Raw genomic sequence first — 26,900 nt, forward strand, 5'->3', positions numbered from 1 at the left:
TCCCATATCAATACTCTGCATACGCGACTACGTTGATGTGAAGTAAAATGTCATGCCATATTACCACAGAACAAAGAAAAGTAAAATCACGGATTTGATTTGCCAAACAGCTTGCCTCATGAGCAACCATTTTGTCGTTGTTTTTATTCACAGTGATTTCTACAAAAGCATCGTAAATTTCTTCAATTTTGTATCTAATGGGAGTAATTACATCAATTATTCTACTTTCCCATATAGTTTCGGACAAAGGTTTCAATGTTAGGCTAGAAATATGATTTTTCAGCATAGTCCAACGATGAATAGATGCTGAGAAAAAGTTGTAAATTTTGTCACTATTGTGACCTTGATTAGTGGGATGCCCAGATCATTGTGAAGTGTGGTTATGTACGTAGCATTGAGCCTTACTTATCATACGGAGTATTTTGACCTGGAATGTTTGGAGTACCTATCTTCGTATTTAAAAGTTTACTGCACACCCATAGTTCTATTCCGTGTGCCCAAACTGGTATGAGTATATATAGATTTGTACAGAAGCAGTTTATTTTCAAGAGATAACTGAGACCTTTTGTTAATTTAAAAAATAAGTAATATAATAATGAAATAACAAAGATTAAATTTGACTAATCGACTTAGACTCTTTTAACCTTTTACAATCAATAGTCATTTTACATACAAAATTTCAATTAACTAATTAATATAAATGAAACCCAAAGGTGTGACTAGCAGAATTTCTTTGGAAACATAATCAACGAGTTAAAGAAACATTTATATTAATTTTTTAACACTTCCTTTTTTCCTGCATATTTTACCGTGAAACCGCATACGGGCCTAAACTGGCTCATTAGCATTAATTTATAATTCGATAAAAATGAGTAGATGGGCTCTTTAATAACTTCAAACAATAACGGCCATTTATGACGTCGTAAATTTTTATAATGTTGCTGATAATTGCCCCAACTGGTTCCTAATTTAATTTTAACTAATGGAAGAATGGGTAAGCTTTTACTTTCATTGTTTGATTTTCTCTTTGCCTCTACAAAGCGTTTAATATGGGTACCTACTTATGTAAAAATTTTATGAGTAAGTATTTCCTGAATCTATGATCCTTGACGGTATTCCTTATTGTAGTTGCGCACTTTCTTGGTCTAAGCATTGAAAATTGGTCATGGTCTAACCATGAAAAGTGTTAATGTAAGCTCCCGAACTAATGTAATATTCAAGATATAAAGAAAAAGAAGAATTAAGTTTTAAGGTTATGTTCAATATCGTAAGTTAGGTTACATGAATGTTACACGTGTTTTAATTAATATGTTCAGTTTTTTCAGGCTAATTGTTTATGGTAGGGGAGCAAAGTATGCTAAATGTGCAGTCACTCGAGCGCTTTGATGAACTATTGGGTTGTGAAGAATAGGTCCTAAAACCAAAAAAAGTTAAGTAAAGTTTTCCATTTTAGTGGGCGCTTGCCATTTTTTAATTTAATTTTCCATTTTCAACAATCGTTTTTTCCGATTATAACGTCATCTATCCATAATTCGAAAAATTGTTTCGAATAAAAGTTACTTATTTTTACGTAAAGAATCCAAATCGGCAATAAAAAATGGGGGCCCCTATTTAAAATTTTAAAGTAACCCTCCACCCCACCTCCGCGGGGGGTCGTGTTTGGTGCCGTTCGATAGATTTTTAAAAAATATTGAACAAGTATATTTTACAGTTTTTCGATCTGATGTTCCTTTCGCGAAATATCGCGGGATTCGTATTTAAAATATTAAATTTACCCCCCACCCCTCTCCGTGGGAAGTCGTGTTTGGTATCATTCGATTGATTTTTAAAAAATATTGAGCACATATTTTTTAGTTTTTCGATCTGTCATTCATTTCGCGAAATATTCGCTTTTTTTTTGTGAAATTTTGGGACTCACCCATTTCCTTACGCCCCGCCCAAATCGTCAGATTTTTAAAATATACACTCTTTTGCGTGTACTTAATTTACCTTATCTTAATCTGACAATTTCGAGTTTTTTTAAGGATAGATTTTTTATTTCGGGCCCCCCTTAACGAACTCCCCTGTGTTAAGAGCCAATATATGGTAGAGGTACATCTGCAGGGTACCAGGTTTCTCCCCATATGATAATCTGACGCGCTCGAGTAACTGCAAAAATCCCCGCTTGGGCTCCCCTACCATAAACTTTTTACTAATCGACAGGAGAGTTATTTTATTTATCAAAAAGGATCAGCAAGCTGAGCCTTGAATGGATGGAGCGGGATGGATATAATGAAAGTTCGACCTCAAATATACAGCGTTTATTCTCTGTACCTGACCCGGGAGAATAATATACGTGGATAATGTTACCTCTTAATATCTTGGCTGTTGGTTCAACAATTAACTTGATTATAAACAAGAAGTAAGAGCGAGAAGAGAGATAGCCCAACAAAGGTTTATCAAAACGAAAAGCTCATATTGTAACAGTAGCGTTAATACCAGCCTTAGATGTTGTTTTTTTTTGTATTGCTATGTGTGGTCAATACTTTTATATGAAACGGAGGCCTGGACACCCAACATAACATTGATGAATAAGTTAGAAGCCTTTAAACTCTCACTTTATAGAAGAATCTTGAAAATACCTTGGTCAACCCACACCACCAACAATAATGTTCTGTGGGGAATAGTAACAGATATGGAGCTGCTAAAAATCATCAAAGTCAGAAAAGTTAGCTACCTGAGACACATAATGAGAAAAGAAAAGTACCGCCTCGCGCAACTGATCATCCAGGGCAAGATTAAAGGAAAACGGGGTCCCGGTAGGCGCCAGATTTCATGGCTTAAAATATTAGAGACTGGACCGGCCTTAATTCAACATCTTTGTTTAGAGCCACATTGGACGAAGAAATATTTGCCAGTGTCGTCGCTAACCTCCACTAAAGGAGAAAGCACCACAAGAGGAAGAATGTTACCTCTCACACTAATTTATTGGTAATGATTTTGCAATGAATCTACATGTTGACTGCTCGAATGGATGGTCTTTTCTTTAGTTTTTGATAACTTCCTTCCTGCCTCATTTGTGTAACCTTTTTTTGGAAGTGCTACGTTGGATCCTAGGATATAGTGATCACTACCAAAAGTTGCTCCTCTAAATTCTTTATTTATTGAACTAATAAAAAGTATGAGACTATATCTTACTTTTTATCGGTGTATCAGTGTGAAATTTTAGGTACTCTGTGTTCGACTGTGGTTTTAACGAGCCATCAAATACCTATGTGTAAATGAGTACCAGAACAGAAAATGCAGAAGATTTTTTGTAATCTCCTAATAATAGATAGGTACTTAATTTTAAGAATACTACATCTGAACTATAAAAATAAAATTCGATCTTTTAAACTAAAAGAAAAGAAAAGATGGTTCACATTTGATTACAGTAGAGAGCCTCTACTATGTGCTTATACGTATTTCGGAATAACCGTTTCGTCATCGGAGCACCTGGGTAAGGGCACTGAACTGAAATCAAATCCTTTCGCCACTTTGTTATGCTTTATTTTTCCAACTTAAAAAGCTCAGAGGATAAATAATTTCGAATTTTATTTCCTGACTTATTAGATTTTAGATATTTTAAGTTTTTTTTTATTGTTACAGGTCCAGATATTCCTGGCTTCCTTCTTCAACCCTTTCGAAAACCAAAGAGGATAAGGACAGCGTTTAGTCCTTCGCAATTACTTAAGTTAGAGCACGCTTTCGAGAAAAACCATTACGTAGTAGGGGCTGAAAGGAAGCAGTTGGCACAATCTTTATCATTAACAGAAACTCAGGTAAATCTAAAAATATATATGACATATGTATGTTTCCAAGCTGAAAATCGTCAAAGTTCAAATAAGTTTATTCTGAATTTTCCTTGAACTACGGTTGACAACATTGTACGATTGCGATGGAAGCATTTCTCGTTCGTTTTATTGAGTTCCAAAAGGCAGTTGATCGTGTTAATCACTCTATTGATCGAAGTTCTAATGCCATAATTGCCATTATTAATCACGTTAAACGTGGCGACAGCTCGAGTGGCGGTCGCTTCGACACATCAAAGGACTTCAACACTTAACTTATCGCGTTAAAACGCGCTAAAATAAGTGTGGCCAGTCACTTTAATATGCATAATTTTGGTGTCTAAATTAATACGATAATGAACGTTAAACGTTAACGTTAGCGTGGCCCCAACATAAGAGACGTTGGTTTGGATGACAGAGACGTTCCCATATTGGAAATTTGTATTAGAATCAAACAAAACCAGTTCAGTAAACGGTTTGGAGTCATAGGTTCTTAATATTAAAAGAGAAGTGCGACAAGGATGCCTCTTGTCGCCCTTGCTTTTCACCGTTTGGTCCAAAAGAATTTTCAGAAATGCACTTTCTGAAACACAAAAAGGAATAATTGTGAACGGTAAAGTCATCAATAATTTGCGATATGCGAATGACACAGTACTCCTAGTTTCCACTGAAGAAGATCTGCAAACATTACTTTACAGTGCTGTTGCGAACTATAAGGAAACATGTCTGGATCTGAACATACGGAAAACCAAAATACTCGTAATATCGTAATAAGTAAACAACAGAATATAAAATCATCTATATTATGTAAATAGTACCAGACTTGAGCACCTTGATCAAATTGTTTACCTTGAGAGAGGCAGAGAATCATGGTGAAATTAGATCCAGAATTGAGCAGGCCAGAGCCGCTTTTAGAAGGATGTCCAAGGTATTATGTAACAGAGAACTAAAATTATTGGCTTTGCTGATCCGCCTACTTCGCTGCTACGTGTGCTTGGTCTTACTTTATGGTGTCTTGGACTGTGAATAAAAGTGGTCTAAATTGTTTTGAGGCTTTTGAAATGTGGTGCTATAGAAGAATTTTAAAAGTTTCTTGGGTGGAGAAGATTTGAAACTCCACAATAGTAAAACGTTGCTCCACAACTCAGCAAGGCTACTGGGATTATAAAACCCATCAAGAGGAGAATGCGGAAGAGGACATGTAATGAGAGGTCTCCAATATAGGTTGCTACAAAATTTCATGTAAGGAAAAATAGAAAGCAACCGCAGTCCAGGACAAAGAAATATTTTATGATTGACAATCTTGCAAGAATGGCAGTGAATAAAGATAAGGTAGCTATGACGCCAACCAACATTCTGAAAGGACGTGGGACATGAAGAACAAGATGGAAGCATATTTTGATGAAAACTTAAGTAACTTTGTTAAAATTAATGAATTATATCTTTATGTCACCTAGGTATATCTTTTATTAATAGGGGAGAAAAGTATGTATGCTAAATTTGGAGTTACTCGAGCGTTATGGGGACCTATTGGGTTGTGAATAGTAGGCCCTAAAACCAAAAAAAGTTAAGTTTCGATAACGTGAGGGGCTTTTAATTTTTTAATTTAATTTTCCATTTCCAACAATCGTTTTTTCCGCTTATAGCGCTATCTATCCATAATTCAAAAAAATGTCTCGAATAAAAGTTACTGATTTTTACATAAGGAATCCAAATCTGCAGTAAAAATGGAGGCTCCTATTTAAAATTTGGTGTTTGGTGTCATTCGATAGATTTCTCAAAAATATTGAATACGTGTGTTTTTAGTTTTTCGATCTGATGTTCATATCGCGAAATATCGTGGGGTTCGTATTTAAAATTTACCCCCCACCCTCTCCGTGGGAGTCGTGATTGGTATCATTCGATAGATTTTTGAAAAATATTGAAACGTATTTTGTAGTTTTTCGATCTGACATTCATTTCGCGAAAAATCCGCTATTTTTTTTATACTTTGTGACTCACCTATTTCCTTAAACCCCGCTCAAATCGTCAGATTTTTTAAATATACACTGTTTTGCATGTACTTCACGTACTTTATTTTAATCTGACGATTTCGAGTTTTTCTAAGGATAGATTTTTTTCGGACCCTCCTTAACAAACTCCCCTGTATTAATAGCAAATTGTAACGTTACAAACGTCACATATTTGATATTTTATTTTTAAATAATTATTCTACTTTATTTTCTTTAATATTTCATTAATAATATTAGGTATCTTCTATTCGTTTTAACTTGCTTTTTCGTTAAAAACTTGTTTGGCGCCCTCTTTTATTATCTTCTATTTACTATATCTCTTTTCATCTGAAATCTAAGTCATCATACTGAACGTACCCCGTACATTCTTACTCTGTAAATATCTGTCTTTCAATAAGGAACATGCCTGCTACTTCCATTTTCAATTTCTGTCAGGGAGTAGGGATGAAGTGACACTGTCATTGAAAACGACATTTAAAATGAATAGAATTAATAAAACGATTGTTAATAAAATGATTGTTACTGCAATCAGATCTTTCATCCAAGATAGGAGACATATTCTCTAAAGACTTGGGATCAAACAATGTATTATTGATGTTAACAATATTATTAGATGTTTCTTTAATAGCACCAAAGAATGAACCATCGGCAGGAATGTTTCTAGCAAACGTCAAAAATGAAGGAGAAAATTGAGTCACTTCATGTTTACATAGCTAGACGAATGGCTTGGGCCATTTTAAAAATTTCCTTGTCCCAATCTTTATGATCGGGAAGTAGCAGGCATGTTCCGTATTGAAAGACAGATATTTACAGAGTAAAAATGTACGGGGTACGTTCAGTATGATGACTTAGATTTTAGATGAAAAGAGAAATAGTAAATAGAAGATAATAAAAGAGGATAATAAAAGAGGGCGCCAAACAAGTTTTTAACGAAAAAGCAAGTTAAAACGAATAGAAGATAATTATTAATAAAATATTAAAGAAAATAAAGTAGAATAATTATTTAAAAATAAAATATCAAAGATGTGACGTTTTTAACGTTACACACTCCTCTCACCCATCAGAAAAATTTTGAACACAAGTGAGAAATTTTTCTCAAAGAAAACAGGAACGTTACAAAATATATGGTAGAGGTACATTTACAGGGTACAAGGTTTCTCACCATGTGATAATCTGACGCGCTCGAGTAACTGCAAAAATCCTCGCTTGAGCTCCCCTACCACAATATTTGGATGAAGAACTTATGTTGTTTTGAAATGAATGTCGACAACGAATCAAGTAATCTGTTAACCGAGGTACTCAGTACCAAACGGCGACGCAAGGAAAATATTCCAACAATGCATCGCAGATTACCCAATGAAACGTTATAATTTTCTACTCTAATAAATACAGAATATGGTATAAAACAAAAATGAAAATATGTAATCGGTTTAGTAATCAGCCCCTGAAACACGGTGTCAGAGGATGGCAAGTGACTCGATTTGAATCAAAACAAAACCGATTATTTTCATTTTTGTTTTGTTTTTTTTAAACAAAACAATTGACTACTCATATTTATTTAATGTGGATACCAGCGACATTGAAAATATTCCAAATGTATTAAAAAATATGCCACATGTCACAATCTGCAATAATGAAAAAAATATAAAAAAATTGAAACTGCTTTGTTGCAAATCTCGTATTAAAAGAGTATCTACAGCGTGTCTACTTAAGTTGGAAACATAAGAGAAACTTTTTTATTATTAATTTTACGAAAAAAAGGTATTCTTTATAAAAAGTTCTGCATGCCCCAAAACCTAAGATTCAATCATCAGATATCAAATTTTCTCAATATTATACGAGGTATGTCAAAAAATATGAATTTCGGTCAAGGGTAAAGTACCTTTATTTCTCTCAATATCGAAAATTCTTATGATAAAAAGTTGTGTGGAATTAAAAACTAAGATCAAAAATGCAATAACATGCTTCTAATAATTGAAAAAAAAAATTTGTTTCTCAAATTTATGGATACCCAACTTCGTTTTTAATTGTTACAAATATGATAACACGTTTATTATTCATTTTACGAAAAAAAGTTATTCTTCATAAAACGCTTTGCATCGTCTAAAATCTAAGACACAACCATGATATATCAACTTTTATTAATTTTATACGAGGTGTGTCAAAAAATATGAAATTCGCTCAAGATTATAGTACCTTTATATTTCACAATATTTCAATTAGAAGGATGTAATTGCATATTGAAACATAGTTTTTAATTCTAAACAACTTTTTTAATAACCGTTTTCAATATTGTGAAAAATAAAGGTACTTTACTCTTGAGTGAAATTAATATTTTTTACATATCTCGTATAAAATTAATAAAATGTGAAATCTGATGGTTGCATCTTCGGCCTTAGGAAATACAGAGCTTTTTATAAAGAATGCCTTTTTTTCGTAAAAGTAATAATAAAAGAGTTATCGTATGTGTAATAAATAAAAACGAAGTTAGTATCAATAAATTTGAGAAAAATTTATAAAATATTTTTTTCCAATTATTAGCATGTAATTGCATATTTGATCTTAGTTTTTATTTCCAAACAACTTTTCATAATAAGAATTTTCGATATTGAGAGAAATAAAGGTACTTTACTCTTGAACGAAGTTCATATTTTTGACATACCTCGTATAATATTGACAAAATTTTATATCTGATGATTGAATCTTAGGTTTTGGGGTATGCAGAACTTTTTATAAAGAATAACTTTTTTTCGTAAAATGAATAACAAAAAAGTTTCCCATACGTTTCCAACTTAAGTAGACACGCTGTATATAAAATTCGAAACCAGCCATTTCATAAACGTCGTTTATTTAACGTTAAAAAGCAGATGAAGCTCTCTGATGTTACCCTCCATCCGTCGCACAGCTCACCCCATCCGAAGTAATCGCAAACACAAACAATAGAGGGACGGTGTCATCTCCCGCCAAGATGGCGTTAAACGGTTCAAATTCCCCCTGCGCCAATAACATTCATCGTCTTCCCTTGTAATTGTCCCTTCCCGATAGACGTGGAGACGGTCCCCGCCGGGTTTTTGTAATGATAATCCCTATCCCGTGAAATTGATAGTTTATTTCTCGATGCGTGCGCACTACTTTATCGACCCAGCGGCTGATTGTGACACGACGCCACGTCATTCCACGCTGGGATTAAATCTTTTGATGGGAGTTAATGAAGTGGATTATTTTTCTGAATGGATTGCGTTCTCCCAAGAGTTTAACTTTATATTACTTCAAACAAACATTTTTTTGTTATAGATCCATCTATACAGATACATTTTGTGTAGTTACTTCACATTGTGAGCAGGGCCGCCGCTACCATGTGTGCAAAGTGTGCATCGCACACGGGCGGCCGATTATAGGGGCGGCCACTGATGATAATACTTTTTTTAAAACGAAAATAAATTAAAAAAATTAAATAGTAATGATTCAGATATTTCTATAAACTCTAATATTCCAAACAATCTTAACAAAAATGCCAGAAAATGTTATTTATTATATGAACTGCCCTTTTGCAGCTGTAGTCATAAAGTAGTTCCGGGAATGCTTTTTAGTTCAAAGTGGTTGGCGGATTTCGGACTTTAAGATATTTTTATCTACGTGGCCCATATGCGATTTTTTCAAATTCTGAACATTTATGATTTGTTAAGAGAGTACGATACGACAATAGGATACTTTCCGAGAATTTAGATAAGTGCTTGTTAAGTTGCTCTCATTGAGTAATAAAAAAGTCTTTTTTATTACCAGATGGTTTAAAAAAATATTTTTTATTACTCGACGGTTGCTGTTATGATATTATTCCTTTATGCTTATTTATTGTTATGTATAGGGTTATAGTTCAGTCTAAGTTAAGAATTTGATGATTTTGGACACGCTTTTCTTTTGCACACTACTGTATTTTAAATAGGTCTGGGTCCCGCGTACCAAAAAAAAGTTGATTAATAGCAAGCTGAAAACTTGTTAATAGCTTAACGGTGTCTAGTCAGGCAACCTTTGATGTACCGGAACACTAGAACAGGGGAAGTTTTAATTGTGGAACAGTTTAAAAATTTGGAATGTCAGATTACGAAAACGTCCCATGTATTTTGTCGAACAGAGCATCCAATTGATTTGTTACCCTTTCATTAAACTCTCATGCAAAAATCAGACTGATATTACTAACCAACATGATTCCTGTCATTTGACATGTTCTTCGTGTTCCACTCATTAAAATGCCCAGTTGGTGATAAACACCAGTCTGATTTCTGCATGAGAGTTTAATGAAATGGTAACAAATCAATTGGAAGTTATGTCCGACAAAATACATGGAACGTTTTCGTAGTCTGACGTTCCAAATGTTTAACCTGTTCCACAATTAAAACTTCCCCTGTTCCAGTGTTCCCATACATCAAAGGTTGTCCGAATAGACACCGTTAAGCTATTAACAATTTTTCAGCTTGCTATTAATGAACTTTTTTTGGTACGCGGGATCCAGGCCTATATATTTAAATATAGTAACGTCGAGGTCAGAGCAATTATTATTCATATACGCGTTATGGTGTCCTGCATATTTCTTTAAATACTAGTACCTACTTTGAAACGACTAAAGTGTTGGAAGAGGGCGGCAAATATGAAGTTGCACACGGGCGGCCAACACTTTAGCGGCGGCCCTGATTGTGAGTATGTATACCTACATTATTCTTATTATGACAGAGTTGTATTAGCTGGTCGGCAGTTTTTGCAAAATATTCTCTGAATCAAATTTTTCTTCTTCTTCGTTTCCTTCCTTCTCCTTTCTCTTTATAAGTAATTCTGCTTGTCCATTGGCGGATGGATACCACTATGGAAGATTGTCTCTTCATCTTTTGCGCGGTCGTTCGATACTTCTTCTGCCGATTAGTGATTTATCTCTTGATATTTTGACCATACGGGTTTCCCCTGCTTATGTGGTTATTCCATTCATTTTTTCCATTCGTTTATACACTGTACGTTACATTTTCTTTCAATGTCTTCACCTCTCTTTTGATGTCAGCGTATTTCCTGTAATTAATTATTCTCAGTACTCGCATCTCAAATCAAAAAATCTTACAAGAAGTTCAAAGATCAAAATCTATAAATCCATCGTCAGACCTGTACTATCATATGGATGCGAAACGTGGACCATGATCAAAATCAAAGCAAACGAAGATAACTGATAAGCTCAGACGTTTTGAAAGAAAAATACTTAGAAACATTTTCGGGCCTCACTACGACATCACCACAAACCAGTATAGGATCAGGACCAATATCGAATTAAAAGCACTCTACAATGATGCAGATTTTGTCCAAGAAATTAAATCACAGCGTCTAAGATGGGCAGGCTACTAGAGAGACTTGTAAGACTGGTATGAAAGGAGATTCCTACAGGCAAAAGACCACTTCGACGTCTCAGATTGCGATGGAGAGATAACATGATCTCTGGAAAATGAACATTTCATTTTACGCTAGAAATGGAAGACCGAACAAATTCGAAGAAAGTTGTACAGTCAGCCGAGACTCCGAGACCTGCCCAGGGTTGTAGTGCTACGTGATGATGATGACGAGCTGAATGAGTCTCCCTGTCTTATTCCGCTGCTTATTGTCCATCTGTTCTGAGCTACGCTTTCCACGCATTAGTTTTTTTAAGCGATGCAACAGATGGAAGTAGCTATGCTCCAAATTTGGTGAAGACGGTGGATGCTTTCAAAATTCTAATTTTAGTTCATATATTTTAGCCATTTTTAAAATGCTCATATGACACAGTGCATCGACCTGATGAAAAATGAATTTTTTCTTCTACAAACCGATTCTTTTTCACCCTTCAGTTGGTCTAAAAGGAACATAATACAAAAAAAATTCCTTTAGCATCCCAAAAACTGATGTTTTTTAACTGAAACACCTTCTTATGTATGATGATCTCCAAGAATGAACAGCAATTTGGACGAATCAGTGTGAACGGTCAACAAATAGAAAGAGTAAAAACATTAACCTATTTACCTTGGTACGAACGTCAATGAAAATTGGGACCATTCCATAGAAATCAAATGTAGGATAGAGAAACAAGATCTGCATTTCAAAAAATGACAAAATTATTCAAATGTCAGATTAGTCAGAAATAGTCAGATTACTACGATGCTATATCTTTCTTATACTGTTGTATGGAGTTGAGTCGTGGACTCTCACAGACGCCACCTGCAAGAAAATTGAGGCTTTTGAAATGTGGCTATATCGCCGAATCCTGAAGATATCTTATACCGACCACATTACTAATCAGGGTGTTTTGCTGAGAATGCAAAAAGAAAAACAGCTATTAATCAAAATAAAAACAGTGAAATATATGGACTGCTGCAACTAATCTTGCAGGGAAAAGTAGAAGGAAAGCGAGGACCGGGAATGCGAAGGATTTCCTGGCTGAAATACCTACGTACGTGGTTCAACACAACCACTACAAATCTTTTTGGAGCAGCAGTGTGCAAAGTACAGATTGCCATGATGGTCGCCCACATCCGAAACGGATAGGCAATACAAGAAGAAGAAGAACACCTTATATCCATCATCCATAGTGGTGAATCGACACCCAAAATTTACTTTATTAAATATCTACCTTTTTTATTACTTTTGTCTTCTTAAAAGTAGCTTAGAAGTAGATGAAGTTCCAACTTTTTTATTTTTAAAGATTTTCAGTATAATGCTACGAAGGTTTTTCCTAAACTTTTTTTAGTTTCGGCATATAATATGTCCATTGGAAAAATGTTTCATATATTTTTTTATATTTCATCTAACCCTTTTTATATAGGTAAACAAAATTAATACCTTCAAGAAATGCCTAAAGAAACCAACATAAACAATAGTTTGTTTATAATGTTTATTTCATTTATAACAAATGTTAACATTTACTCAAAAAAGGAATTATACGACAAAAATAAACCTGGAAATAAACACTTTTACGTCAAAAGAACCATCCACCTTTCAACTGAATACGTCTTACAGTTTCAAATTTCTGATGATATCATCTCCGAGTAAGGTGAACCTCAATCAAGTTATAATAATTGACGAAATGCTCGCTGGCATTTAGAAAACTGATGAGGTTAATTAAAGTTATCCCTCCGTCGATCTCTTCTTCTTCTTCTTCTTCTTCTGTCGTTTCTATCAGTCATCGGTTACCATCGTCAGTAACTACGTCCGTAACAGCTTTGTTAAGTAGGATATTGCGAGATAACCTTTGGATAATTAACCTTTGATGCGAATTGTGTCTTATTGTAGAAAGTTTTTTGTGATTTATTTTGTGATGCTCGTTTTCCTGAGTTTGGCGAATCAGTTTATTCTGCACAATTTTATGTAGGTATATGTTTTTATTTATTTATTTATATTTCAAATGCGACTTTCTCAGCAACATTTAGAGGGTTTTAAAATGGAGAATGGGGATTTTGAAGATGGATCATTTTGTGGATCGATTCATCATTATAGATAATACTTGTATATGGGTGATTCCATTTCAAATCACTCAATTTTTGGATCAAAAAAACTTTTGGATCTCCGGTTTGTCTGAAAATTTGTATATAGCATCTGCGGTATATAGAAATAAAACATTTAAGGTCGAATTGCCTTCTTCATTTTTTTTTCTCAAAATGTTATTTTAAGCGATTTTACAGTGATTTGGTATTTATTAACTTTGCATTTTCTAGCGTAAAGTATAAATGGACGTAATATTTTAATAAAAGGGACACAAAAATGTCATTATATGGCAATATAACAAGTTATTTTGATTCAAAACAAGTTTTTGATCAAATTTTATAGTGTAGTTAAAGAAAAGTGTAGAAAACGTTAAAATACCGTTTTTTACATTTTTCTTCATTTCCAAAATACAGCATAATCGATTTGGCTGAAAATTTGCCCACAGATAGCCAAAATATAGATTAAGTTGTTAGAAGGATTTGAATTATATTACAATACCAAAAAAGTTACATGCAATATCATAGTCAAAAATATAGGCGTCTACTGTAAGTACAATTAACTCGGAAAATAGCGACCTCACGACAGAAATTGTTAAAAATAAATTGTAAAAACTTATTTGGAACAATTTCAGTTCCTACCATTGGTTCTCCTTTAAAATCAAGATGGCGGCTAAAGTAACGGAGGAATTTATTCGCGATTTTAAATTTAGGCTACTATTGACCCCTTAAAGATTAGAAAAATAAAATTTTTGGCAGCTCGGCATGCAAGGTCAAATGCTATCCCGACCGGACTAATATGCTTTTGAGTTTGATATAATTCAAATCCTACTAACCACTTAGGCCCGATTGTTCAATTGGAGATTATCTTCAGATTAAAAATAATCTTCAATTAAACGTAATATTGCATTGTTCAATGCAAGTTTAACACTTAACCATCTGTTAACCAGAGATTATCTTAATCGCCCAAAAACGAAGGATTAACGGTGTTAACTAGAGATTTGTAACCTTATTTTCTGGTTTTAAATTAAATATTGTCAAGAAAATTCCAGATTAAAACAACCATAGTTATTGCACTATAATATATTGTTTTGTTATTGCTACTTTTAAATCGTAGATAAGATTTAAAATAATCTATTATAATTTAGTGTATATAATTATGGCTACTGCTAATAATGGTGTCTTTGATTTTGAAGATGGAGATATCACAGAAGACGAAGAGTTCTTAGCTGTTGTTAATATAATTTTTTTCTTTACGAAAAAATCCTGTTTTTCGAGTAAAAGAAAACCATTTTCATAAGTGGTCAGATAATGAGTTTTTGAATAGATTTCGTGTACCAAAGGAAACAGTTTTTATGATTGTTGATCGTATAAGAGACAGGGTAACTCATCCTACAAATAGGTAAATTATTTATAATAGCTAATTAAAAATATATAAACTTACCGGCCAAACCCGATTTCAGGACAAACTAGTTTGGCCTATTAGGCTATTTTTTCCCAGATTTTCATTTTCTCGTAATTTGTAACTGCATCACTTTCTAATTCTCGAGAATATGTTTATATTTTTTAACAAAAGATATTTTAATATTTCTTCTTCATCAGCCGTAAAGCTCGTAGTTATCTTTCTTTTATTATTTTTATTCCATTTTTTGAAATTTAAATTTAAAACACGAAAATAATCACTGACATGGGGGCGTCACTGCGTCAAAAGTCATGAACACCATCGTTTATACCACAGAACACATTTTTCGGTTTAATTTTCATGATAAAATTTGTTCCAAGCCGTCAATTACTAACTGGCAACATTGTCACTGCTTCAGTATTTGGGTTTAATAAATCCGAAAGTTAACCTGCATTGAACAACTTAATTAGAAATAATCTTCGAATTAAATTTAATCATAGTTTACTTAATTCATGAGTTAACCATTTATTGAACAACTGGCCCTTAAAGTCCTGTGTTTTGGCTATCTGTGGGCAAATTTTCAGCCAAATCGATTATAATGTGTTTTGGGAATGAATAAAAATGAAAAAAAAAAAACGGTATTTTAACGTTTTCTACACTATAAAAGTTGATCAAAAACTTGTTTTGAATCAAAATAACTTGTTATATTGCCATATAATGACATTTTTGAGTCCCTTCTATTAAAATATTATTTTTTCCATTGATACGTTACGACAGAAAATGCAAATTACCAGAGAACGGCAGTTCTCGCCAGTGGCGCACACCTACACCCCCTACACGCGACACTATATATACACGAAATTTTCGATTTTCTAAATCTGACTGAACTGAAAATTGGGCCAACTCCCATCTTAAAGTTCAGGAAAAGACTCACCCACTCATATGTCAACCATCCATTTCGGTCCAAGGTTGTGGATTTTACGGCCCTTCCTATTTAGGGTCTGTTTTTCGTTCTCGTCCCCAAAACTCCCAAAAACTTCGAAAATTTCACTCCGACCTTTGCGGCTTCTAATAGAAGAGATCATTACCTTTCCAACGCATGTCTAATTTTGAAAATCGGTTATACCGTTCAAAAGTTACCGAGCTCAGAATTATGAGTCAATTTTTATTTAAAAAAGGGAAAATGTTTGTGGATATGTATGTATGTATGTGTGTGGAAAAGGTTAACCGATCTGAATTTTTTTCTTCTGTGTTTGAAGAGGGGTTGAGGGCCGATTCAGAACCGGTGTAGTTTGTGAGTTTTGACTACCCATAAGCCAGCTATAGGACTTGGTAGGTACAAAACGGCATATATTTTGGCGGTATCTATTGTCGGTTCAAGAAGAGACAGGAGAACAGTAAATAGACCAAATTAATAGCATTGAGTTAAGCTTTCAAATGGTATTTAAGCTGTCAGGATCAGACGTACACACGGCTCAGTATAGCCGAAAAACTGAAAAACTAAACTTTGAAAATTTTTGTTTTTCGACAATTACTCAAAATTTCAACCTACGAATTACGCCAGTAACTGACCGTTTGTAGAAGGACCCTAGACAAATCTAACGGTGTATACCTTATATCCGGGAAAATTCGAATTTTTAAGTTATAGGCTTCATAAGTATGATCAAATCTATTTCTTATGGGAAAAACGGTTTTTCAAGCTCAATAATTCCTGTAATAGCTTCAGTTATCATACTTGACCTTAGATGCATAAGATACTACTTGTCAATAAGTTTCAAACACATGTTTAGTGAACAAAATCGGTTAAGCCGTTTAGAAGTTATTAAGTTACAAAAGTATAATCCAATTAACGATAATTCCCTAAATGGTTTATGTAGTTGTAGTGGTTACGACGCTAATTTGATCTGGCAACGGGCAATCCGAGTTCATTTACCGGCCATCCCAATATTTTTTTCAATCTATTTCGAATAAAAAAATCTAGTGTACATTCGATGGACACTAGATCATTTGGGAGATAATGCGACAAAGGCGACCTTTTATAAAGCTTAACGTGTAATCGAGAAATATTGCATTCAACTTTATACATTTAATTTATAAATAACTTTGAAAAACTCCTGATACAAGAATAAACGCCGTAAAAATGAGTGGCGCATACAATATTCCAGCTACAAAAGATCTGATATGAATATTACGTGGCGCGAAAATGTATTTTCATTTTGATGCAAAACAAAATTCTAGTTTTATTTTAAAAGATTTTTTCATAATATTTGCTAAATTTAAAGTAAACGCGCCACAAAAGAGTTTCAAAATTCAAACTGTATCAAAGTTACTATTTTGTGGCGCGTTTTACTTCAAATTGGGCAAATATTATGAAAAAATCTATTAAAATAAAACTAGAATTTTGTTTTGCATCAAAATGAAAATACATTTTCCCGCCACGTAATATTCATATCAGATCCTTTGTAGCTGGAATATTGTATGCGCCACTCATTTTTACGGCGTATAGCAGTTTTTTATTCTTGTATCAGGAGTTTTTCAAAGTTATTTATAAATTAAATGTATAAAGTTGAATGCAATATTTCTCGATTACACGTTAGGCTTGATAAATGGTCGCCTTTGTCGCATTATCTCCCAAATGATCTAGTGTCCATCGAATGTACACTAGATTTTTTTTATTCGAAATAGTTTGAAAAAATATTGGGATGGCCGGTAAATGAACTCGGATTGCCTGTTGCCAGATCAAATTAGCGTCGTAACCACTACAACTACATAAACCATTTAGGGAATTATTGTTAATTGGATTATACGAGTACTTTTGTAGCTTAATAACTTCTAAACGGCTTAACAGATTTTGTTCACTAAACATGTGTTTGAAGCGTATTGACAAGTAGTATAATGTCTAGAGGATTTCAAACAAAATTATTACTGGAATAATCAACTAGGGTACGTAGAATATACGTGATATTCGAAAAAATAAACAAGCGTTTATGATTCCCACGTTCTTCCGAACGTATTTTCTGAGCATGAGTTTAATTTTGGATTTTAATTAATTTCCACACATAACTTTGTTTCCATTTTTGGTACAAAAAGGGAAACATTTTGCAAATACGACCCAACATACACCCACGATTCACGCCAATATTAATGTTTAAACTCTTCCCCTCAGTAAACCGATCCTATCTTTTAATAACTCGAATCTCGTGAACAAATAAAAAAGTACAAAACTCGCACACGGACCTTTTAATAGCTTTAACACCCTACAACCAACGGTTAAAAACTCAAATATAATCCCCCCATACGTACTGTTTACATTTCATTAAAATATGTAGAGAAAACTTGGAATCACACGTTTTCAATTAAGAATACAAACAAGTGACTAGCGAAATAACTGTTCGAAATAATAAACGAATATCGAGCAAATCCTTTTATCTCTTAATCATTTTTATGATGGCTAAATTTTCAGCAGGATTTCCATCAAATTTAACCCTCCAACCAAATTGGGGGAAATATCCGTATCCATTTCTGATGAATGGGTGTTTCGGCATAATTAAACATTTCTCTTTGCTTAAAATAAGCACTTTTCTACAAAAGATAATCTCTCAAAAGAAAAATATGTTGGTGCAACTTTTTTTTGGCATTCATTTTATTGCGATCTATTTTACAAAAAACAATAAGCAATACACAGACCGGCCCTGGCAAGGTATGGTCAACATGTACTGATATTGTACTCCTAGTTTTTACTAAAAACAAGTGGTAATATTAAATAGTTTTTAAAATGAAAGTGTTTATCTACTAGATACTACTACGTAAGCAGTGGCGGCTCGTAATTTTTACAATAGGGGAGGCTATACCTAACTCTAAAATATCTAGACAAATTTGCACTAGCAAAAAAATGCGCCAAAAAAGTGTAATGTAGGGCCCCATTTTTTGACCATTTTTTATTTACATTTCATAATATCATCATAATTTCATAATATCATATCATTTTAAAAATAATTAGTCTAATTGTAAAAGTTTAATACCAAAGTTTGTGTCGTTTATTTGTTAACAATTCCAACTTTGTAAGTAGATATGCATATCAAAATAAATACCGATTTGAAGTTTTGCAGTCCATACAGGTTAAAGGTTCACATTTTTTAAGATACTCAACTGAATTTTTTTAATTCTAAACGCGGCCTATTGCGAATCCTAAAAGATGATAAATTACCGATATTTTGCTTTGCATTACAAATATTGGAAAAAGTTATTTGAACAAGTTGTTCCAAATATTATTCTAACTCCAAATACAAAATTTCATAACAAAATTCGCATTTTAAGTTTTTTCATTATTTTTAGTCAGGACTAAAAGCCTAAAATTCGTTGTCCCGAGATGCACGCAACGGCAACGGAGCCGAGAAGCTAGTTAGCCTCCGTTGGTAAATCTCCGGCAGCGTGTGATGGCACCGTAGATGCCACTGTTAGGAGACCGGGTCTCCTTAAACGCATGCTTCGCTGCGCGGAGCATTAGCAACGGAGGCTGGTCGGCTTCTCGGCTCCGTTCATGTATCTCGGGATAACCCAGGGTCCTGCCTACAATAATAATAAAAACACTGAGACGCAATCATGCGTTCTAATGCTAATGCTCCGTGCGTATGGATATTTAGTGATGATATGGAATTTACACGTTGTATAATAGTGAGAGTGCTTGTTGTTTTTCGCGATTCAAGATAAACAAAACAATGTAGCGTGTGTAAAAAAATTATGGGGAGGCTAAGCCTCCCTTGCCTCCTCTGACGAGCCGCCACTGTACGTAAGTCATCTATACGTAATTATTACTTTATTATTGTGAAAAGAAAACGTTAAATAATAAATATACACCACCGTACAATCATTTTGTGAGGAGCATTAGCATGCGGTTGGTTTGTCACTTACCAGAGTCGGACTGAAGCTTTCGCCACCGCAGCTTAAGATGACTTCACATAATGTAAACACACCTTCCGATCTAACCAGTCCAGTAAATCAACGTTCGAATATAACAAACAGTTATCCATCAGCCGCTTCACATTCTTTTCCGAGTAAGACCCAAGCAATTGTATTTAGTTGTATCGATAATGCTAAACTGCAGGATTATTTAATTCCGTTGGGCACAATAATCAACCCAAAAAATATCATTTTTTCATCTAGATTATCTCATAATAGAATCTGCATGTATTTGGCAAACAAAACCGTAGTAGATAATTTCATGACACAACATGGCTCTATAGAAGTACTCGGCGAAGTTGTAACAGCACGGAGACTTGTCTCTCCAGCAGAAAGACTAGTCTTGTCCGGTGTCTGCCCGTCAATTCCTCATCAAGTATTAGTTGAAGAATTACAGAATATCGGTTTAAAGCTTATTTCCCCAATAACATTTCTGAAAATTAGCTCGAATCTTCCGGAATATAGTCACATATTGAGCTTTCGGAGGCAAGTTTATGTAAGCCCTATAACATCACCAATTCCAGATTCTATTCTAATAAATTTCGACCAAACAACTTACCGCATATTTTTGTCACAAGGTACAGTCACCTGCTTTATTTGCAAAAATACAGGACACATATCATCCCAATGCAATAACAGTTCAGTAAAGGAATCAACTCTTATTGATTCAAACAATGAAGTACCAAATCAAACAGCTCCAACAAGTATATTACACAAGGTATTAAACACTCAGCAGTCATCAAGTGATGCATTATCAAATCCGAGCATATCACCTACACCTACAAATCTCCATGACCAAGAAATTACTAATACTCCTACTCATAGCAACACTTTCCAATCAACCACATTCAGCGGCAATACCGTTTCCACAAACTTCGGAAGCAATATCCTCCAATCTATCAGCACCTCTTCCATTAGATATAACTGCAGAAAACTCTAATAAAACTGATACGTCACCACAATTTTCTGAAACAACCATTTCAACCAATCTTACAAACAAAACTTCAAGCTCGACTTCTGTCACTACCAATGAGTCTGCTCCAGTACTTCCAAATGTAATAAAGCCACAACATCTAAGTGAAAACTCTAATAGCACTTGCGAAAACGCAAGTTCTTCCATGAAACGCAGTATTGGTGAGGTTGATACGCCTCCTTCAGACTCAGCAATTTCATCTCAAAATCTGTTTGCAAAACCCAAATCCTCTAAACCAAAAAAACCGCGCTCATCTAAAGTCCCATCTACACGGGAAACTCTTGAAAATTTTGTTCATAATCATACCCCACCATTCGTTTTAAATTACCACCAATTGTCCTTACTGATTGATAATGTCCAAGGCTCCCCCGACACTATTAGCGTCGTTAAAGAATTTACAACTGATATGGCTGGTTTACTCCATCTTTTACAAAGCAGCTATCAATATGCAAATGATAGATCTACAAAAACTAAGTTTACAAAGCTTCAAAAGAAACTACACAACCATTTAGGGAAAGAGATTTCTGACTTAGACAGTAACTCTTCTGTAGACAATTGTTCAGTATCATCTAACTCAGAATCTGTTAACAATATTCAACTCGATACCTCAATGGAACATTGATTAATTTTTCCATCGTCTTCCTATGCTACAGCTTCTTTTATCTGAATATTCTCCAGATATTATCTGTCTACAGGAGACAAACTCAAAGACCAATCAGTTGTACAATTCAATATATTTCACTTGCGTGGTGTAGCAATAACAATCGTTTCTTCAGAAAACAATCTTCTTCTCCGTTTAACCCCAGAATGTAGCACATATTCAGCTGAACTCTATGCCATATACCGTGCTGTGTAACTTCTTAACGAGCTTACACTCACAAAAGCCCTGATCATAACACATTCTCTTAGCTCTCTTAACACATTAAAATACATTTTTCCGAAACATCCTTTTGAAAAGTTGCTAAAATACCAGCTGTCCCAAGCTCATGAACATGGAAGAAGCGTCCAATTTTTATGGGTTCCCTCACACGTCGGAATAACAGGAAATAAAGAAGCTGACAGGACTGCACGAGAGGCAATTTTAAGTGATTTTTCGGAGCCGATAGGCAAGTGTGTTTCCAGTGACTTAAAAGCTTATTTTAAAAATAAAGTGTTGTGTTTGTGGCGAAATGAGTGGTCTCAAAATAATTCTGAGCTGAATAAAATCAAAAATATTGTGTCTCAGTGGATTTCACCGTCGCGGAATAGACGAGAACAAATTGTGGTTGCGCGTTTACGTCTAGTACACACCAGGTTAACGCACTCTTACCTTTCAACAAAGAAAAATCTACCTATATGTGATCAGTGTAACGTTCGATTAACAGTCGAACACTTTTTAACAAGTTGTAGTAAATATGACCAAGAAAGACAGCGCAACAATATTCCAAACGCTCTACCAGAGGCTCTAGGTCAAAACTGTTCCTATGACAATATAATTAATTATCTAAGATCCATAAACATTTTGTACAATCTGTAGTTGTTTACTTTTGTTATTTATATTTTGTTCCGTCGCTAATAACCTTTTGGTGGATGCGACTTCTTTTTCTAATAAAAAAAAAATAAGCAATACATGCGAGTGTTAAGAGAGTGACACAGTCAGTATTCATCCAGTAGTGAGTACCTAAAAGATTACAATAATAATTAATAATTTTGTATTTTAGTTTAGTTTCTAGTGTTGAGGTCAAAAGTGTCTGCTCTTTTTAGTATTCTGTTCTGTAGGGGGGTCAGAAGATTGGTGACTAATATGTTTGGATGATTCTTCAGTCTATTGTGGTACTTGTAGGATGGAGAAATAATTTCTTTATTAACGGTTTAGAGTTGGAAATCTCTATGTATACTATTGTTCATAAGCGTAACCAGGATGATCCTAAGGGGGTGGGGGTTACAACTACCTGAAAGGGGGGGGGTTACAACTACTGGAAGGTCTCTGAGGGCTATGGTGTTAAGCGTATAGAGCTCAAAGTACATCCCAATGGGGGGGTTACAACCCCCAAAACCCCCTGGTTACGCCTATGCTATTGTTGGAAATGTACCAAGGAGCATTGCAGAATTTCCTTAGAACTTTTGATTGAAAGTACTGAATCTTGTGTAGGTTTGTTTCGATGGCAGTTCCCCATATTTGGATGACATACGTCCAGATAGGTTTCAGTACACATTATTAGATAAGCAATTTGTTGCCTAGACTTATGGTAGGGGAGCCCAAGCCGGGATTTTTGCAGTTACTCGAGCGCGTCAGATTATCATATGGGGAGAAACCTGGTACCCTGCAGATGTACCTCTACCATATATTATTGGCTCTTAACACAGGGAAGTTCGTTAAGGGGGCCCGAAAAAAAATCTATCCTTAAAAATACTCGAAATTGTTAGATTAAGATAAGGTAAGTTAAGTAGGTACATGCAAAAAGTGTATATTTCAAAAATCTGACGATTTGAGCCGGGCGTAAGGAAATCTGTTAGTCAAAAAGTTTCACAAAAAAAGCGAATATTTCGCGAAATGAACGTCAGATCGAAAAACTAAAAAATGCGTCTTCAATATTTTTCAAAATCTATCGAATGGTAATAAACATGACCCCCTCGGAGAGGAGTGCGGGTAAATGTAAAATTTTAAATACAAACACCGCGATATTTCGCAAAATAAACATCAGATCGAAAAACTGCATAATACACTTTCAAAATGTTTTTGAAAAATATATCGAATGGTACTAAAAACGACCCCCCTTGGAGGCGAAGTGGGAGGTTACTTTAAAATCTTAAATGGGACCCCCAAATTTTTATTGCAGATTTTGATTCTTTGCGTAAAAACAAGTAACTTTTATTCGAGACATTTTTTCGAATTATGGATAGATGGCGCTATAATCGGATAAAACCATTGTTCGAAATCGAAAATAAATTAAAAAATGGAAAGCGCCCACTAAAATGGAAAATTTTACTTAACTTTTTTTGATTATAGGACCTAATAATCACAACCCAATAGTTACAGTATGCAAATCTCTGCAAATCTCAAGTTGTTCAAAAACTTCCCAATTCTGCAACTCCAACATAAGCAACATACTTTTCTGTCCAGCACGTAAGTAACTGGGCTTTAATACTTTGTTAGTACTTTGTTAAATACTGCATTTATAATAAAATAAATATGTCGTCAATGACGTTCAACTTATATGTCAAATGAAATACAGTCGAACACGCTTATTGGAATAGCCTTCGTGCCAAGCAAAAGTAATCCTATAACCGCGATATTCTAATAAACGATTATTAGTGACTATAGAAAAACCGTTTCGGGACCTCAACATTCTATTCCTTAAAACGGGATATTCCTTTAACCGGTATTCTAATATGCGGGTTCGACTTTACATCAATTGCAGGATCAATTTTTACGTATCTGTTAAATCTGTTAAAAGTAGCAAGCATACTTATGACATGGCTCTAAGATGAAGTGAAAATTGCAAACCTAGAAACTATTCGTTCCACTCGTATTATTTACTGATTTTTGTTATTTCGAATTATCTTAATACGTGTTGCAATGCTTTTAACATGACTTTCAATGTTTCGTGTGATTTAGATTACGATTACATATATGTAAATTACATCGAATTGTCTTTAAATCGATACTTGTCGATAAATTGTGAGAAATATGGGATAATTCAAGCATGCTTATCTAAGAATTAAACAAAACTAATTGGTAAATTGGTTCCTGCCAGTTGTTGAACACCTCAACCAAAATGTTTAGCAATCGCCAGCCAACAAGAGATCCCTATCGACCTTCTTTTAATGCTTATTTATTATGCCGTTAAGATCTGACAGGTTCGTACTTTTACGTTCCGTGCTCGAGGCAGAATGCATGCCATACGTGATACCATCTTCAACAAAAATACGCTCTAGAGACTAATTATTCATTTTGCTTCTAATTAATAGTATTGATAACATAACGCGGTCGAAAATTAATAATTTAATAGCACGTTGCCAAGTCGGTTTAACGTTATAAATGGCATCCCTGCCCTTATATGCGTTGGCTGGTAAGATGGTAACGCTCCTTCTTCTGATCTCCGAGAAAGATAGTGTGTGAGTCTGACTGGTTTGCTTCTTGATTAATCATCGGAATTAGCGAACAATCATTAAATATCGGCTGCGTAGCGAGATTCGACGGTTTCACCACTTTCTTAATAGACAGGTTCATCTGAGTTATGTCGTACATTATCGCATATTGTTCTGTAAGTAGGATACATTTATTTTGAGATTTTAACATTCCATTGGAAATTTTATGCTGTTTTAAAGTTTCATAGGTCCAAACACATATTTACCAAAATATTTGGAAATTACATTTAGTGTCAACAAAAGAAAGTTGTAGTTCCTAGAGCACTGTGTTGTACTTGACTTCCCATAGTCCAGTCGGGTTAGACGAATAACAGGTCTAACCTTGCATTAGGAGCTGCCCCAAATTTTATTTTTCTGATCGGTAGAGGGGTCAATAGTAGTGTAAATATAAAATCTCGACTGAATTCCGCCGTTGCATTAGCCGCCATCTTGATTTTAAACGAGAACTGCATTTGATCAATATCTCCGCCATTTTCAACTTTTCAACAAAAAGTATACCAACCAAAATTGTTGAAAATGTTATTTTATATCATTTCTATTATTACAATTTTTTCGTGTGGTCGATATTTTCCGAGTTATGGCGGAAAATAGTGACAGTTGGAGCATAATTAATAAATGATCTCGTTTATTATTAGTTTTACGACAAAAATGTACCTATACAAAAATAGGGAGAATTAAATTCTACACAATTTTGATCTCTTTAATTTTTTTGCTAAAATTAATATTTAAGGTAGTACGTATGCGGTAATTGCGCGAGCGTAAGACCTGATTGATTTTATAGCAATTGTTTTTGTTCAATATCTACGCCATTTTCAACTAAAATTGTTCCACATAATATGATTTCCATTCCTACAATTTATTTTTAACAATTTTTTTCATGCGGTTGATATTTTCCGAGATAAGTGGAAAAATAGTAAAAAGTGGTGGGGGATAATTCTATCCATTAGGGGAGATCAATAGTAGTGTACATTTAAAATCGCGACTGAATTCCACGGTTGCATTAGCCGCCATATTGGTTTTAAAGGAGAACCGTTATTGTTTAATATCTCCGCTATTTTCAACTTTTAGACAAAAACGGTAGGAAATAAAATTTTTTCCTACATATTCTATTGCACAATTTTTTTATCCGATCAATATTTTCCGAGTTAAGGGGGAAGATAGTGGAAGCGTAGGGGAAGCATAATGATTGAATTGTCTCATTTATTATTAACTTTACGACATAATTGTACATAAACAAAAATAAAGAGAATTATATTTTATACAATTTTTGAAACTTCCAATGAAACACCAACCAAACTAAGTACATAAAGACATAAATAATACCTTAAATTATGCATTAAGTTCACTTCATTTTATTAATTTCCCCATTCCCCCCCCCCCCTCGTAGACCCGCCACTGGTTTTCTCAAAAATTGTAGTAAATCGTAATTGCAACTATTTCAGTCCTTACACTTTTTGTCGAAAAATTGAAAATGGCGGAGATATTGAACAAAAACAATTGCTATAAAATCAATCAGGTCTTACCCTCACACCTTTACCGTACGTTCTACCTTAAATATTGATTTTATCAAAAAAAATTAAAGAGATCAAAATTGTACAAAATTTAATTCTCTTCGCTTTTGTACACGTACATATTTGTTGTAAAACTAATAATAAACGAGATAATTCAATAATTCAATAATTATGCTCTAACTGTCAGTATCTTCCCCCCATAACTCGGAAAATATCGACCGCACGAAAGAATTATAATAAACGAAATTATAGAAAATCGTATTTTCAACAATTTCAGTATCTACACTTTTTATCGGAAAAGTTGAAAATGGCGGAGATATTGAGCAAAAACGGTTCTCGTTTAAAATCAAGATGGCGGCTAACGCAACAGTGGAATTCAGTCGAGATTTTAAATTTACACTAATATTGACCCCCCTTAAGATTGACAAAATAAAATTTGGGGCAGCTCCTAATTCAAGGTCAAATGCTATCCCGACCGGGCTAATAGTCCATAGCCGATTATAGACTATTCCATTCTATTATTTTTCATTTTTTAGGGCCTCTTTGATTTCTGATTTTGTTATATCGAGCATTAAATCTGATCCTTGGTTTAATACGCCAGTTTTTGACTATTGCCTGT

General features: G+C 34.2%; 1 protein-coding gene across 1 annotated transcript in view; it reads left to right on the forward strand.

Moving 5' to 3' along the window:
• Positions 1 to 26,900, forward strand: part of LOC114326473 (homeotic protein empty spiracles-like) — a 166,429-nt gene that overhangs the window by 101,351 nt on the left and 38,178 nt on the right. Inside the window, exon 2 of the mRNA XM_028274861.2 lies at positions 3,628 to 3,800. Within this exon, the coding sequence (XP_028130662.1) occupies positions 3,628 to 3,800 (173 nt within the window). The remainder of the gene's footprint in view (positions 1 to 3,627; positions 3,801 to 26,900) is intronic.

The sequence above is a fragment of the Diabrotica virgifera genome, chromosome 2 (assembly GCF_917563875.1).
Source record: "Diabrotica virgifera virgifera chromosome 2, PGI_DIABVI_V3a".
NCBI lineage: Eukaryota > Metazoa > Arthropoda > Insecta > Coleoptera > Chrysomelidae > Diabrotica > Diabrotica virgifera.